The sequence below is a fragment of the Eulemur rufifrons genome, chromosome 29 (assembly GCF_041146395.1).
Source record: "Eulemur rufifrons isolate Redbay chromosome 29, OSU_ERuf_1, whole genome shotgun sequence".
NCBI lineage: Eukaryota > Metazoa > Chordata > Mammalia > Primates > Lemuridae > Eulemur > Eulemur rufifrons.
The window spans coordinates 59,081,303-59,100,181 of NC_091011.1; the positions used below are offsets into that span (position 1 = coordinate 59,081,303).

At 32.8% G+C, this 18,879-nt stretch overlaps 1 protein-coding gene across 1 annotated transcript in view; it reads right to left on the bottom strand.

Annotated features, from left to right (window-relative positions):
- Positions 1-18,879, bottom strand: part of PTPN12 (protein tyrosine phosphatase non-receptor type 12) — a 93,511-nt gene that overhangs the window by 31,580 nt on the left and 43,052 nt on the right. Inside the window, exons 3-6 of the mRNA XM_069461399.1 lie at positions 11,621-11,697; positions 10,049-10,144; positions 8,337-8,375; positions 3,201-3,272 (exon numbers count right to left, since the gene is read on the bottom strand). Of these exons, the coding sequence (XP_069317500.1) occupies positions 3,201-3,272; positions 8,337-8,375; positions 10,049-10,144; positions 11,621-11,697 (284 nt within the window). The remainder of the gene's footprint in view (positions 1-3,200; positions 3,273-8,336; positions 8,376-10,048; positions 10,145-11,620; positions 11,698-18,879) is intronic.

Here is an 18,879-nt window from a genome sequence, read left to right on the forward strand (position 1 = left end):
TGTCACTCCTCAGTACTGACTACCATATCTCATCTTCAACCATTTTATCTTTCCATAAGGCTTGATTTTCCCTACCTAACACTCAATTCTCAATTAACTGTACAGCAACTAGGAAAGGAAGGGGGAAGAAAATCCCAAATTATTATTATTATTACTGATGGTAACACAACCACTTTAGAAGTGTTTTATTGTCATTTAGTCGAAGTATTAGAATGAAGCCTTTATATAAGTTTGCCACTAAGCAAAATTTTTTTTGCCTAATAATTCATTAAACAAATTATTTTTTCCCTAATAACTAATAGTTAAAAACTACAGATAGTTGAGGATGATAATTATCAAGAGCAACAGTATATGTTATTTTATTAATAAAAAGGATACTATTATGCCTGCTTTAATTTTTTAAAATCACAGTAATTTATTTTGAACTTTACTTTTATCAGAAAGGAGTATGGATGAGAATACTGGTCTAAGACTTAACTTTTCTGTAAAGGGCCATATAGTAAATATTTTTGGCTTTTTGGGCCATAAAGTCTGTTTATTCAACTTTGCTATTGTTGACAGACAAATACATAAATCAACAGGCTGTGCTCCAATAAAACTTTATTTAGAAAACAGGCAGTGGGCTAGATACGACCCATGAGTAGGATGCAGACATCTAATCCAAGTGGTTACATGTAGCAACAGGAGATTGAGCTCCTCTTAGCCAGTCCTCACCATTTCACGACTTTACCTTCCGCCTCATCCCCACAGCAAGTGAGCTTCAGAAAAGACTGTTATCTCTTAGTCTCTCAAACACTTTCATTGCAAAGTAGTCAAGTCACTCACTATGGTTATTTTCACCAACATAATTTCTATTTATAAATTTCATTTTTGTTTGTAGTTAAATCAGTGGTAACAAATGCTGAGTTGTGTGAAACAACCATAAGACATACAAATTACTTTCCATTTTGAAATCTGTAAGGAAAAATTTTGTTTCTTCAGCATGGATCAATCTAGACACTGACAAATCAAACATCTTACCCAGAGAACTTCTAAATTCTTTTTTAGTCTATCAAAAAACCACCCAAAAAGTCAATTCATCTTTTTTCAAATTATGAACTATTTCATTCTTTCCTCTATTGATTATTTTAAGTTGTTTACTACTCTTGATTCCCAAATGTTTAAAAATCTCAAACTGTTTTGTTGTTGAATGTTAAGCATTTGTTTTCACTTGAATTGTGAATGTTTTCACTTTAATTATGAATGTTTTCACTTGAATTATGATGTTCACTACAGTTACCTTATTGCATTTAAATTTACAAATGTTCAGCATAACCACATTGCACAGAACTAGGTTTCCTGGGCTGTCCAAGGACCTAATATTGTAGAATACTTTCTGCATTGGTGATGGGGAGAGGTGTTCCCTCTCTGAAGTAGACAGTTTGGTGTATATTGCTCATTCCAAATAAAATAAAATACTGAATTAAAAAAATTTTTTACATTTAACCTACCAATAGTTAATTCTCACCAGCACCTTAGAGTATTGACTGAATATTCAATCCAAAAAGTTCAACTGTGAGTTATAGTTAACATTATAAAAATCCCATTGCATTTATAAAGTAGACAGCATAATACAGCTTTAAATCTTTTTCTCCATCAACCTAGAAAGCACTGGATTTTGAGTATGCATAAGAGGAATTCAGAAGTACAACTATGTCATAAGATTATGGAGTTCTTGAATACATTGATGACAAATAAAATTATAGAAATTATATTTCATTTGACCATGGAAAACAAAGTAAAAAACAAGCAATTCTGAGATGGGGAATGTGATAGTCAATTTTTTTTTAAGAGACAGTCTCACTATATTGTCCAGGCTAGTCTTGAACTCTTGGCTCAAGTGACATACCTGCCCCAGCCTCCCAAGTAGCTGGGGCTACAGGCACATGCTTCTGTGTCTGGCTAATTTTCTATGTCAACTTGGCTGGGCCACAGAATGACCAAAATATCTGTTCAAACATTATGAGGTGTTTTGGATGATATTAAAATTTAAACTGGTGGACTTTGAGCAAAGCAGATTGTCCTCCATAATGTTGGTGGGCTTCCTCCAACCAGCTGAAGGCCTGAATAGAATAAAGGACCAGCCTCAGCCTCCCCTAAGCAAGACAAAATTCCCTAGCAGACTGCCTTCATCTGTAGCATCAGGTCTTCTTGGTTCTATAACAGACCGTTTTCGAATTAGAACTGAACCTCAGTTCTCCTGTTCTCCAGCCTACCCTGCACATTTTGGTCTTGATGGCCTCCATAACTGCATAAGCCAATTCCTTATATCTCTTTATATGCACGCGCACGCACACACACTCCCACCTCCTATTGGTTCTGCTTCTCTGGAGAACCCTTATTCAGGCAAATTGTTTAATTTTCATGTATGTTCGTTCAATCATGGTCTTTTTAGTTGAGCAAATAAACATTATTTCTTCTAGGAGATTAAGAAAGATGATATCCTGTGGCACCTAAAGAAAACTGTTGGTCCTATTTTAAAGTTCCCTTACATTGTACTTCTTTTTGTCCAACCCTTTGTTTTTCCTACTTCTCTTTCTTCCTTCATTCCTTTTGTTTTTTAATACATTTTCTCAGATTTTTGCTATGTTAGTTTTTGAGCTTGAATTTAACTCATTTCCAGAGGTCTTAAATAGTAAAGAATACATTTTCAGTTTTTTATCAAATTATCTGCCATAAAGGATCAATCTTTGTCAGGATGGTAGTTCTCAAACTCAACCTTATACATAATTGTAACAATTTGGGGAAGCATAACATACACATGAAAGGTTAACATGATACACTATACTTGAGTCATCAAGAGTCTTTTTCATTTATTCAATTTGAAACAAATACACCAATTTCCAAATAGACCACTCAAAGCATACTGTTATACTCACTTTACTCATATAAGCACTAATTGTCAATTGATATACAAAGGCTAAAACAGAATTAACAAAATAACATACAAGGAAATTATATATTTATGAAAATTTCAGTCATCCCAAAAACTTCTGAATTTAAAGGGACTATAAAAATAAACACTATTAATCTTTGTTTATTATAAGTGTAGTACAAGTACTTGGCTTATATAAACCTTGGTTCATAACACATTATAATTTATTCTTCAGTCTAGCATGCCAATTTTCTGATTAAAAATATTTACAAAAATAGGTACTTACACAAGAAATTTTAAATGGCGCAAACGTTATAGGGTCTTCTCCATACAAAGGCCAATAGCGCTCACATTTTTTCTGTTATCCAAAAAAGAAAAAAAAACACACACACAACAATTAGTGAGTAATCCAATCCATATGGTAGTTTTTCTTACATTGTTATAAATATTTTGCGTCCTGGGGTTCAGCTTGCTACTCTTTCCTCAAAACAGAAACACTGACATCAGTAGGCAAGGAGCTAGGAGAGCTAAGACCTACCCAGTTGTTATTAAAGGTAGGCTACTGTGTCCTCTCCAAAATTAGTCAAAAGAACCTTATTAACATAGTATCAAATGTTCAATATAAGGCTACCTGCCCATCTGGTCTACAGGGTAGACCACAGATCCTCCTGTAGAAGAGAAAAATTGCCTTAAATAATGTCTGGCATGAGAAGATCCATTTAGGGTTGCCAGGCAAGTTTTATTGCTTGTAACATGACAATCTCTACAGTATCTGGATGAATTCTCATGAAGTGTAAAATCTGTGAGAAAGTGGAAAGATCATTCTACATGGCATCAGAAGAATGCTGCAAGTACTAATTTTACTGTTTTATTGACCTTTAATTTCTTTACTTGTAAAAATAGGAATAATAATCTTTATCTTATAGGGTTGCTGTATTTACTAAATAAGAGTGTATTTCAAATGTTCTATGGATGGTAAAATCCCTCTACGACCATAATACATTATTTTAACTACCCATTTTATTTGAGATTACAGAAAGTACAATCAAATATTTTCCTCTTTTGACTTCCTATTTTAAACAGGTAGAGAAAAATAGCAGAAAATTCAATTTTCATTAGTTTCTAATAATAAGACTTATCATTTTAGAAAAGTAGGTGAGTGAAAAGCCTAACTTTATAGAAGATACAGTGTTTCAGATGCTAAGAAATGATGTAATTATTTATCAAGACCCAATAAAAGGGAAGATAAGTGACCATTTAGCTTAAATAAACCTTTTGGCAGTAGGAAATATATCTGTTCATGAATTTCTAATTAAATTCTAATAGTTCCAAATATAAATGCAGTACTACTCACAGGGCAACAAAGTATAATAGAACTGTCTGGTATGTCAGGTTAGAGTAAATACTACTAATATTTTAGAGGCTTAAAACCATAGGTAATCCTTAAACATAATTTCTCAAGAGAAGTTTATAGAAAATGATAAAATTAAATTATTTTGGGGGGGCTTTTAAATTTTGTCTTCTATCTGGTAAAGCTTTAATATCGTGAAACAAACAGAAAACAATTTATAAAAGATTCATTTAGGTAAGAATCAAAAGCTGTGTGAATAACTTGCCCTTCATTCAGATAAGCAGTAAGTAAGTAAGAATACTGGTATTTAGATTCCCAGTATAAAACTAATAACAATTAATATCAAAAACTATGTGTAAAGCCTCATATATGCACAATCTCTAATACTGCAAGTTGGGTATTATTTTCATTTCAGAGATGAGGAAACTGAAGCTCAGATGGAACTGTCCTGCACCATGATCAAAATTCTAGTAAAGGGTAGGTTTATCTGATTTCATTATCTTTCCATTAAGTCATATTCAAAGCCAAGCGCAAAGTCCAAGTTACCCAAAAATTTCATAGGTCCTAATTCATTCACAATCTACTACTAACAAGACACTGCAAATCACAAAACTTTAGCTTCAAATAATTTGTGCCCAATACACCTTAATTTTTCATCAAGTACTACTACTAACAATGTGAGCTTATTCATAGAATGAAAAAATACATCTTAAACCTTAAGAATAACTTCAAGAAAACATTAGGAGAATGAAATTAAAATTTCCTAATACAATGATTAATAGTATTGAAGTACATACTGACAATACTTAAACAGATAATTTGATCACTTAACAATTTCTCAGTTTTTATATTTTCTAGACTTAGATTTTAGGAATAAAAAGAAATTAAAATAAGGTTTCTCAATTATTAATATTTCACATAACTGAGATATATCTTGCTTTTGTAATATATCTCCTACTAAAAAAATTAATAAAAATTTTTATAACTTAAAAATTTTAGTACATTAACAAATCACATTAGTATAAGAAAATTTCAAATAAAAATATTATGTAATTTAAGTTTGATTTGTATGTCACGTGTATCGAAAGCCACACTTTTATTTTATTTAAATACCTATTCTCTGTAAATATTATCACTTACTAATAAGGACTTAAGAATATATGTTTCAGGACAACATAACGTTTTTGAAACAAATTTCACTTGTACACAGCATAAAAATACCAATGTTTAAAAAGACAGTAAAACAAAAAATATTGTAGTATTTGTAAAAAGACTAATCAGAATAGTCAAACTATAAATTAATGATAATCAAAATTACTTTACACATTTTTGTTTGCTCAATTTTATTTTGTAATACCACCCCACTTCAGTCCATAAATGGTATTCTACTTACAAATATTAAATACTTGAAAATTAGCAAATAACAGTATATAATCAGTTATTTTAAGTACAGGCATACCTCATTTTATTGTAATTTGCTTTACTGTGCTTTCCAGATATTATGGGTTTTTTTTCTGTTGTTTTGTTTTGTTTTTACTAATCAAAGGTTTGTGGCAACTCTGCACTAAGCAAGTATATTGGTCCCATTTTTCCAACAGCATGTGCTAACTTCAGGTCTCTATGTCACACTTTGGTAATTCTCACAGTATTTCAAACTTTTTCATTATTATTAAAGCTGTTATGGTGATCTATGATCAGTGATCTTTGATGTTACTACTATAATTGTTTTGGGCTGCCACAAACTATACCCATTTAAGATGACAAACTTAATTGATAAATGTTGTGCACCAACCAGTCATTCCACTGTCTCTCTCCCTCTTCTTGGGTCTCCCAAGATACAATACTAAAATTAGGCCAATAAATGACTCTACAATTGCCTCTAAGTGTCAGGTAAAACTAAGAGTTGCACTTCTCACTTTAAATCAAAAGCTAAAAATGATTAAGCTTATTGAGAAAGGCACGCTGAAAGCCAAGAGAGGCCAAAAGCTTGCCAGTTAGCCAAACTGTGAATACAAAGAAAAATTCTTGAAGGAAATTTAAAGTGTTACTCCAGTGAACATATGAATGATAAGAAAGCAAAAGAAAGCATATCAGCCTTACTCCTGATATGAAGAAAATTTTAGAGGTCTGGACAGAAGATCAAATCGGACATAACATTTCCCTAAGCCAAAGTCTAAACCAGAGCAAGGTCCTAACTCTCTTCAATTCTATGAAGGCTGAGAGAGTTGAGGAAGCTGCAAAAGAAAAGTTTGAAGTTAGCAGAGGTTGGTTTATGTGGTTTAAGGAAAGCTGTCTTTGTAACATGAAAGTGCAAGACAAAGTAACAACTGCTGACGTAGAAGCTGCAAGAAGTTATCCAGAAGATCTAGCTAAGATTATTAAAGAAGGTAGCTACCCTAAACAACAGATTTTCAGTATAGACAAAACAGCCTTATATTGGAAAAAGATGGCATCTAGGACTTAAATAACTAAAGAAAAAAAGTCAATGTCTAGATTCAAAGGACAAGCTGACTTTCTTGTTAGGTATTAATGCAGCTGGCGACTTTAAGTTGAAGCCAATGCTCATTTACCATTCCGAAAATCCTAGGGCCCGTAATAATTGTATGTCAAATCTACTCTGCCTGTGCCTATAAGTGGACCAACAAAGCCTAGATGACAGCACATCTGTTTACAGCATAGTTTACTGAATATTTTAAGCCCAATGTTGAGACACACTGTTCAGAAAAAAAGATTCTTTTCTAATTATTACTCATTGATAAGCACCTGGTCAGTTACCCAAAGCTCTGATGGAGATGTTCAAGGAGACCAGTGCTGTTTTCATGACTACTAACACAACATCTACTCTGCGGCCCATGGGACAAAGAGTAATTCTGACATTCAAGTCTTATTATTTAACAAATATATTTTGTAAGGCAACAGCTGCCATAGATAGTGATTACTCTAGTAGATCTGGGCAAAGTACATTAAAAACCTTCTGGAAAGAATTTACCATTCTAGATACAATTAAGAAGATTCATGGAAGGAGGTCAAAATATGAACATTAGTAAGAGTTTGGAAGAAGTTCATTCTAACCCTCACAGGGTTCAAGACTTCAGTGGAGGAAGTAACTGCAGATGTGGCAGAAATAGCAAGACAACTTAAATTAGAAGTAGAACCTGAAGATGTGACTGAACTGCTGCAATCTCATGACAAAACCCTAACAGATGAGGAATTCCTTCTAATGGATGAGCAAAGAAAGTGGTTTCTTGAGATGGAATTTCCTCCTAGTGAAGATGCTATAAACATTGTTGAAATGACAATAAAGGATTTAGAATATTACATAAACTTAGTTGATAAAGCCGTGGCAGGGTTTGAGGGGATTGACTCCAATTCCAGAAGAAGTTCTCCTGCGGGTAAAATGCTATCAAACAGCATCACATGCTACAGAGAAATCTTTCATGAAAAGAAGAATCAATTCATGTATCAAAGTTCATTGTTGTCTTCTTTTAATAAATAGCCACAGCCACCCCAACTATAAGCAACCATCATCCTGATCATTGAGCAGCCATAAATGTTGAGACAAGATCCTCTACCAGCAAAAAGATTGACTCAAAGGCTCTGATGACTGTTAACTTTTTGTAGCAATAAAGGATTTTTAAATTAAATTATGTACATTTTTTAGGCACAATGAAGGCTATTGAATACTTAATAGACTAGAGTGTAAACATAACTTTTATATGACTGGGAAACCAAAAAATTTGTGACTCGCTCTATTGTGATAATTGCTTTATTTTGATATTTGCTTTATCATGGTGGTCTGGAACTGAACCTGCAATATCTCTGAGGTATGCCTGTATGTCATAAAATGTACTTACAAAATGTTAAAAACAAACAAACAAAAAGCCCTTACATGCTTTAGAGTATTTTTATTATTTTATTCCTCGTATTAAATAAAAGCAACATCAGAACCCAAAAATAAAAGTATCTACTTTACTTAGGCTTAGACTATAATACTACTACTACTAATAATAATAATAAAAGACCAGGAATATTTATCCCTAAAAATGAAATAAGAAGAAGAGATATACATACCCTTCCCATCTCAAATTCTCGACAGGCCATTACAATGATCTAAAAGGAAGCAGTGGTGGGGAGTGGGATGAAGAAAATATCAGTTAAACACAATTTTACTTTTTAATAAAATACAAATTTCAAGAATTACTTTTCCATCTGAACAGAAGTATACTTGGTCTTTCTAAAAAAGTAGTTTTAATATTAAATGTATAAGTTAAAGAAATTATCAGAATCACAGCCCTTCCAAATAAGGGCTGACCATATAGCAACAAATTAAATTGGTTCCAGTCAACATGATTTATTTGGTTTGATTTAAATTATGTGAATCTTACAGATTTACTTCTGACTTTTGAAATTATATTAAAATATCACTTTTAGGATAGTTATCTAATTAAATAGCACTATTAATTAAAAGGCATTTAATAGAATTATCTAAAGAATGAGTGCATTTAATTTAACACCATATTTAAACATAAAGTTTATTATATCTGCTCCCCCTTTCCAACATTTTACAAGGCAAACTTTCAAACATACAGCAACATTGAAAGATTTTTACAGCAAACACTGTATAGCTCCCATCTATATTCTACCATTAACACTTCACTATAATTGTTTTATCACATAGCCATCCCTCTATCAACCCATCTTATACATTTCAAAGTAAAATGAGGACATCAGTACATTTTCCCCTAAATGCTTCAGCATGCATATCATTATCTAGAACTCATTAATTTTTATAGTGTTTACAGTATTTTCCCCTTGAGGTAAATTTTACATATAATAAAATGTACAAATTTTCAGTGAATACTAAGTTTTGACAAATGCATACATCTGTGCAACACTAACTCCTATCAAGATACAGGATGTTTCCATCATCCAGAAAGTTTCTTCATGCCCTTTCCCAGTCAATCCCCAAGCACATCTAGTTTTAAACTGAACTATCAGCAAACACTAACAAGTGGAATTTTTCCCTCATTTTACTAATTTTTCAAAGACTAACAAGGGGTGCCAGTGCTTTAAAATCATAATTCCATAGAAAAATACTGTTACAATGCTCATAAGACAGGAATGAGAGCTCCACATTACTGATTTTTCCACATACACCCAACCAAACCATCACCAGAACAAATGCTTAGGTTCCCAGGGTAATACACATTAGTACAGAGAGCTCTCTGCAGTATCCTAACTCACTTATTTTCTGGTTTTTATTGTTTTGGGGGGTTTTCTGCTTTTTTTTTTTTTTTTTTTTGAGACAAAGTCTCAATGTCACCCCAGCTAGAATACAGTGGCATCATCATAGCTCACAGCAACCTCTAACTCCTGAACTCAAGTGATCCTCCTACCTCAGCCTCCCAAGTATTGGGACTACTGGAGTGTACCACCAGGCCCGGCTAATTTTTCAATCTGTTGTAGAGACGAGGTCTTGCTATGATGCCCACTTTGGTCTTAAACTCCTGGCCCCAAGCCATCCTCCTGCCTTGGCCTCTCAAAGTGCTGGGATTATAGGTGTGAGCCACCATGCCTGGTCCTATCACACACTCTTAAAATCTAGACTAGCTTGTGAGAATTTAATGATATCCTAAAAATCAGTTTCTGTCTTTTTAGTAAACGTCACCTATAATTAAACATATCATATGGCTAAAATGTCCTCTCATTCCTTATTCAGTAAAACATCCTATGTCATTACATGCGTATTTCTCAAAATATATTATGAAAGGTAAATTACTTACTACAACATTGTACTCCCATATCATCCTCCAAAAATCTATTACGGTGTTTGCTAAGGGTCCTTGGGTTGCCACGTATGCTTTTGGCCCATACACACCCTAAAATGGTTAAAAGCAACTTTTACATTTATTATGATTACCAAAAATATTTCATTACCTAAATCTTAAGGTTGCAAATTTTATTAGTAATACTGTTGTTTTCACTTAAAGCATTTATAAATAATGTTTCTTTCATAGTACATAAAAGCATGGCAAAGTGTATTCAATTCACTTCTGCTTTTGGTGACCATTACACTTTCCTATGTTTATTAGACATAGAGCACAGAATTGGTAATGAAGGACCACCTTCTACTAATTGAAATAATTATTTACCTAGCAATTGAAAACAAAAACCCCAATACCTACTTAACAAAGCTAACTGTAGCAGAAATATAATATAGTTTAATTCTAAAAACAATACTAAAACTAGTTAGGTTTTAAATAACAAACAGAAAATATACTCAAACAGGTTTGCTGACTAAAATACTGAACTACCACATAACCGAATCATACAATGAATCAGCATCATTAACTGCAATTAAAAACTATAACTTTTAACAAATGTCCTTATAAAAGATATGTACATTGACAACATCTGAAACAGCAAACCATTTATTTATTGTTTTTTGTTTAACCTATTAATTTTGGTTTTTATCACCATTATAACAGAATTGATTTTGTTGAAAAAGAAGTTTTTATTTAAAACAATGACTGTTCAGTGTTGGCATAGATATTAATTTTATCACATAAATTCTTACCACTTAATATTTGTCAACAAAATATCATATTAAAATATGTATAAATAACATATGAATGCCTGAAAATTATACTGTCATATGACTAGAAAGATTCAAAAGCATAGAATACTGATGGAACAAATCAAAGCCTTGTATTTAAACTCAATCAAGTGGCAGTTTGCATCTGTCTCTATTGATTATTATATAAGAACCTGATTGCTTTTGATCAAAGGTATCCAAATAAAGGTTACCAAAAAAAAAAAAAAAAAAAAGACTATTTAATCTTGGATTTGGGTTGCCACTTAAAACAGTGACAGTTGCCAAAAGCTTTAAATTTATGTTCCATAATTTAAAATTAGTATTATCTAGTAATTCCAGCCCTAGTAATTTATCCCAATAAATTATTCAAAAGAACAAAAGATGTTCACTGTGATATTATTATCAAGAAAAATTGGAAACCACCTATATGGTTTCAGCAACAGAGAATGACCATGTATATCTGTGTACATAAACTCAGAAGGGTAACTGAAAAGATGACTTAGTAATAGGTAAAGTATTTATAAGTCTTCAATGTAAAAGAAACAAAACAACAAATATTATCTCCGTTACCATAAAATAAAGCAAAACTTTATGAATAAGGAGGCCAGAAGGAAAGCACATAAAATGTGCCAGGGCAGTGATTTTATTTTTATTTCTTTTGCTGTTGGTACCATGTTTAGGCAATTTAAAGTTTTAACAAAACTGGTATTAGGAAGACATTAAGTATGGCAGAGAAATACCATTTATAATTAATACATACCTTAATAAAATTTGCATTGATATAGTCTGAATCTTGAGAAGGAGTCTTTAAAGTCAACTTAACTCTGCTGTGATCAACTGTAAGAAAAAAAAGGACATTCTATAAATTATGTCCTATTGGCACACAGGTATTTCCTAATAAAGCATAAGTAAAGTTATATAGATAACTAACAACATTTACTTTTGAAAACAATTCATGAAAATGGACTCTAGGCACTAGCAGGGTAATTTCTAACATTTTACTGATAGGAAATAAATCTTAAGATGACAACAACAAAACAATGATGTAAAGCAGTGTATTAAATTTGCAATCTGAATCATCTCTGGAACTCTTTTAAAATACAAATTCCAGGGCATTATCCCAGGTTTACTAGAGCAGAGTATAGGATATAAGCCTCTGCAGTTTTTAATGAGCATACCAGGTGACTGATAAATACTAACTACTGACACACAAGCTCATCTGCCAAAATTCTTATTAGGAAATCTAACTTTCATAATTCACATGAAATTATAAAAATTAAGTAAATTATGACAAATTAATGAATTGACATTATATATAAAACGTGCTCTATACTTCACTTGGCCAATAATATTTATTAATGGGTAATGTCATTCAGAATAAAAAAATTTACAATAAAAGTCCAAAAATATAAATTTTATTAATTTTGTTAAGTATATATTTTTAAATGTTTTAAAAATAAAAGTAATATGTACATAATTTTTAAAAAGTAGAACTTAAACATATAAGATGAAAAGTAAGCCTTCCCTTGCCATTTAATTCCAGGGCTCTCTCTTTCCCAACAAGACACTAGGTTTAAAAAACATAATTTTACACATACACCTCTATACGTTGAAAAACTACACAAATGCAATCATCCTATATATACATGGTGTTCTGTACCTTGTTACTTTTCAGTTAATAATACATCTCAGAATTCTTCCCACACTGCTCTACACGCATCTGTTACCAGAATTGCTGTAGGGTAAATTCCTAACAAAGGAATTGCTACTTGCCTTCTAAAAGGTAAATAACAATTTATGCGATATAGGTGTTCCTGATAAGAGTGGGTATTATCAAACCTTTTAATCACTGACAACACAAAAAATAAAAATATCTTGTTTTAATTTGCATACCTTGAATTAGCAAATGGTGTTTTAATATATTTACTGATTATGTACATTTCTTTTTCCATAAACCGCTTATTTATATCCTTTGCCCATTTTTCCATGTATATTTTTTCCTATTAATTTCTATGAAATCTATGCAAAAATATAAACCTAACCCTCTGTCATAAGTAATGCAAATAATTTTTCCAGTTTCTATTGAGGCTTGAAACTTTTTATTTAGAAATAATTTTGTATTTAAAGAAAAATTACAAAAATAATATAGAGAATTCCCATATACCTCTCATTGAGCTTCCTCTAATATTAACATTTTACATAACCACAGGACAATTATCAAAGCAGAAAACTGTTATAAAACTATTAATTAACAGACTATACAAATTTTACCAATTTTTTCTATTAATAATATCTTTTTTCTCTTCCCAGGGTCCCACATTACATTTAAATATTATTTCTCTTTAATCTCTCCCAATCTAGAAAAGTTCCTTTGATTGATCTTTTCTTATGACTGGAGTGAGGTTATGCATTTTGATAAGAATACCACAGAACGATGCTCTGTCCTTTTCAGTACAACACACCAGGAGGTTGATGATATCCATGTAACTTGTGATGTTAACCTTAGTCACTTGGTTAATATGGCATTGGTTGGTGTCTCCACTATAAAGTTACTATCTTTCCCTTTGTAATTAATAAATATTTGGGGGAGATACTTAAGACTATGAAATCCTAAAGTAATAGCATTGCCTAAGATTTGTTGTCTCTGGATTAAAAAGGACCATAACATGTAATGTAACATATATCATTACCATTATCATCACATTATGGTCCCTTCTAATCCATAAACAATGAATATTAAAGGTAGTTAAATACAAAAAGAAATACACTGTGGCTCATGCCTATAATCACAGCTACTTGGAGGCTAAGGAGGGAGGATGGCTTAAATCCAGGAGTTCCAGACAAGCCTGGGCCACATAGTAAGAGCCTGTCTTAAACAAACAAAATAAAAACAACCAAGCGAAGAAAGGAAGGAGAGAAGGGTGGGTAATAGACATGAATAAAATTCTTAGCAAAGTCTTAAAGGACAACTAATGAATAACTAACTTATTTTTCATTGCCCAACCCTCCCTTTTTTTGAGACAGGATCTCACTCTATTGCCCAGGGTAGAGTATAGTGGCATCATCACAGCTCACCGCAACCTCAGATTCCTGGGCTCAAGCGATCCTCCTGCCTCAGCCTTCCCAAGAGCTGGGACTAAAGGCATATACCACCACACCTAGCTAATTTTTCTATTTTATTGTAGAGATGGGGTCTTGATATATTGCTCAGGCTGGTCTTGAACTCCTAGACTCAAGCAATCCTGCCTCAGCCTCCCAAAGTGATAGGATTAAAGGTGTGAGCCACTACACCTGGCCTGAGGCCAAATATTATACATAGCACTAAGGCCCGGTTTTGCTGATTTAATTAATAAATTTATTTTTCATGTGATCTTCTTTGTAAATTTGTAGGAAGAGACATACAAGAAAGACACACTGGCTTCTAATAAAAATTATTCATCTCCTCACCATGTTTCCAGGAAAGAGAATGTTTACATGTTTATCAATGCTCTGTCATTTATTTCACTTCACCATACATGCCACCCCCCCCCTTTTTTTATACTATTTGGGATAGGAAATATACATACAAAAGAATGCTAAGTGATAAGGGGCCCTAATTAATTACCCTTATTCATATGTCATAGTGGCCGCCATTCAAAGTATCTCAAAGGTAGAGTACAATAGTTAGTTTACCATTGGGTCCTCAGTAAATGTTTCTGGTAATTGTAAATCCAAATGAAAATAGTAGCTCCCAAATGACAGGACTGGTGCCAGGCTGGCTGCAAGTAGGCTAGGAATTTCTTTCTTTCTTTTTTTTTTTTAAATTTTCTAAGATGGAAGATTTTAACCCCATACCAAAATAGAATAGTATAATGAATACTCATATATCATCCATTATCCAGCTTTAATAATTATCAACATTTTGCCAATTTTATTTCATCTATCCCCAGTCGTTCAAAAGCTGGGAAAAGCACATTAAAATACAAGATTTCTGGAGTCCTATATCTTGTAGCAAGTTTAATTCAGTAAGTTCAAAATAGGGTATAGAAATGCTTTTTTAAAAACTCCCCATGAAAATTCTAAGATAGGCAAATTTTGTAGTCACTGCCTTATACTATATATAAAGTATATTACTGAGAATTTAAAAGTCAATATTATGCTACCTATAACATATCATGTATATTTTAATATTCTTTATTGGTGCTCTTATTTTTTTAAATATATTTGTTTATTTTCAGAGACAGGATCTCGCTCTGTTGTCCTCGCTGGAGTGCAGTAGCAAGATCATAGCTCACCGCAACCTCGAAGTTCTGGGCTCAATTGATCCTCAGGCCTCAGCCACCCAAAGTGCTGGGATTACAAGTGTGAATCACCCTGCCTGACCTATTGGTCTACTGCTAAGCATAAACAAGAGTAGAAAGAATCTAAATATCAAAGAAATGAAAATAATCATTCCTTTCCATGGTTTTGCTGACTGCCTCTACAATCTCCCAAGAACCCAACTCCAGATAAAGCCAAAACTGGCTATATAAGAGGCTCTTTAAAGTAGCACCCTCCCCAACAAACATTAATAAACTATGGCAACAAAAAGAGAAGACATAAACATTGTCACCTCCAAGAAAACAGAGACCTCTTATTACTATATCTTAGCTCTAAGAAATAAAATAATCTCCATAATTAACATAAGAATAGGCAGGGTACCCAGATCCACCACTTCTAAAGGCTAGCTCAGTTTTAGCCCTTTCAAGAGACAAAACACAAGTCCCTTGACCTAGTAGTACTTAGAAATTTCTCAAATCTGGGACTAACTTCAGTATCCAGAATATACTAAGAACCCTTATAATTCAAAAAAATTTTTTAAATGTACAAATGATTTGAATAGACTTTTCACCAAAGAAGATATACAAATGGCTAACAGCACATGAAAAGATGCTCAACATTATTTTTCATTAGGGACATGCAAATGAGAAACATGAGATACCTCTATACACCCACTAGAATAACTATCATCTAAAGGAACAACAGCAACAAGTGTTGATGGAGATGTGATGAAACTGTGACCCTCATACACTACTGTCGGGAATGTGAAATGGCCACTCTGGAAAACAGTTTAGCAGGTTTCTTACAAAAGTGAAACATAAGCGTCCATTGACCCAGCAATTCCATTTCTAGGTATCCATCCAAGAAAAATAAAATCTTATGTCCACACAAAGACTTTAATGGAAATATTCATAGCAACATTATTCAAAATGTTTATGAACTAGTAAATGGATAAACAAAATGTGATATATCTATACAACAGAATATCATTCAACAAAAAGAAATGGACTGAATCTTAAAAGCATGCTAAGTCAAAGAAGTCACAAAAGACTACATATTGTATGATCACATTTATGTTAAATTTACAGAAATGGAACATCTATAGAGACAGAAAGCAGATTAACAGTTGCCTAGGGCTGAAGACTTCAGATCTTTTGGGGGTGGCAGAAATGTCCTAAAACTAGACTGTGTTAATTGTTGCATAACTCCAAATTTACTAAAAAATCATTGAAATGTACACCTAAAATGGGTAAATTTCATGGTATATAAATTATATCTCAAATCTATTTAAAAAATATTATTTCTGCAAGCACTGGACATGTTGAACATGCAAAGGAAATTAATGACTTAAATTATTCTCTAACAGAGTACATCTCTCTCAGTATAATTACTTTCAATATAATTTTCCAAATCAAACTAACTAGGAATTTACTGGAAACCTTAAATAACTTAAAGGAAAAAAGGCACTGCCACCCTGACTAAAGCACAGTGATTAAAAGCTTAGGCTCTAGGACAAGGTCTCTCAATTTCAGCACTACTGACATTTCAGCCTGGGTAATTCTTTGTTGTGGGGGACTGTATCCTATGTATGTAGGTAGTGTAGCAGCATTTCTGACCTCTACCCATTAGATGCCATTAGCAGCCTGTCGACCTCCAAACTCCAGTTGTGACAACCAAAATGTCTCCAGACATTGCCAAATGTGCCTTGAGGTACCAAATCACCATAGTCAAGAACCAACACTTTGGATATAAACAGCTTAGGTTTAAATCCTTGTCCCACACTATAAGCTGTGTGACAAACTATTTAACCTCTCTGTGTCTCAGTTTCCTATCTTCAAAACAGCTTATAATATTAAGTACCTAATAGTTTTGTTGTGATAATTATGATAAATAATCTATCACAAAAATTGGCAAACGCTATAATTAGGGCTTTTATTTTTCAGATAAAAAAAATAAAAGTTTAATATCACTAACATTTCCCCCCTGCCCCTAACCAAAATTAAAAAGCTTCCCCCTTCTATTCCCACCTTTTTCTCTGCCCCTCATTCCAACTATATTATTCTCAATAGCACAAATCACCACGTGACAGATCATGTATGTTAATTTGTATTAATTGTCCTGCACCTTGACCAAAAGATAAGATCCAAACAGGCAGGGATTTTTGCCAGTTTGTGTTTTGCTGCATTGCCTGTACATAGTATATTCTCAAAGCTTTTTGTAAAATGAATGAATGAATGAATGAAATAACATATGAAAAAAGAAACCTGTAACTGTTTAATATTTATTTCCCTAACAGAAAAAGAAACTGGAAAGACTATCTCTTTGAGTGATACATTAATAATTTCAGAGCACTGTAAGATTACCTCAAGATTATTCTGCTTAATACAAAGTGTCCAGAAACCCATGCCATCACCTATTCTGACTGAGGTGGACTGGTGCTATGGTCTGAATGTTTGTGACTCCCCAAAATTCATATATTGAAACCTAATCCCCACTATAATACTATTAAGAGGTGGGGCTGTTAGAAGGTAATAGGTCATGCCCTTGTGGATGGGATTAGTGGTCTTATTTAAGAAGGCTGGGGGAGCTCATATGCCCCCTACACCATGTAAGAATGCAGTAAGGTGGCACCATCGATAAACCAGAGAGCGTGCCCTCACAAGAAACCAAATCTATCTGCTGGTGCCTTGACCTTGGAATTCCCAGCCTCTAGAACTATAAGAAATAAATTTCTGTTGTTTATAAGCCACCCAATTTATGCCATTTTTGTAATAGCAGCCTGAATGGACTAAAACAACAGGTGAAGAAAAGAAAGTATATTTTACAAAAGCTTACTGAGTAGTTATAATACTATGAGCTAGGTACAATTCTAAGCATTTTATATTAATCTATCTAATATTCAAAATAATCTTAAAAAGTATTATTATTATAATCTCCATTTCACAAATGAGAAAACCAAGGCACAGAGAGGATAAGTCCAAGGTCATATAGCTAGAAAGTGGTGGAGTCAGGATTTGAACTTCCAGAGTCAAAACTCTACCATTACGCTATCTTACTACTTGTTAATTCTGCCAACATTGGCTATCCACACATTCCACAGCTGAGAACAATGTTGAATAACAACAACAGAAAGATGAAGAATTACATTTAGGCAAAGAAGTCAAAGAGGAAAAGAGGGAAGAAGACAAGAGAGGGAGAAGGTAATCTGAAAAAGAGATATGGAGGAAGAAAATTTCAAAAATAGAGACTGGTCAATGGCATCAAAATATTATAATTAACAGAAAAGAATAAACACTTTTTGAAAAAAGACCACTGAATCTGGGCAATTAAAAAGTCATTGGGAACTTTATCAAGGAGATTTTAGAGAGAACAAGCTTTAAGAATGAATGAGAGTTGTGGAAATGGTGTCACAGAACTTAGATAAGTCCTGATACCTGATGAAAAAAAAAGACTACTGGCAGCTTTAAGAGACAGCAGGTATGAGGTAAAGTTTTTATTTTATAAAATGGGGACACATTTAGGAACACTTCTGGAGTTGAAGTTATTTTGTCAGAAAACTATATATCTAAGAATATAATAATTATTATTATATAATGTTATTAGTCTAAGACATGCTCAGACATATATATTCAGAATGGTGAGAATAGTAGACACACAGGTTTTTGAGTCATCTTACGGTTCATTTTTTCCATGCATAATTAATCAATTAAGGTTCTTGTG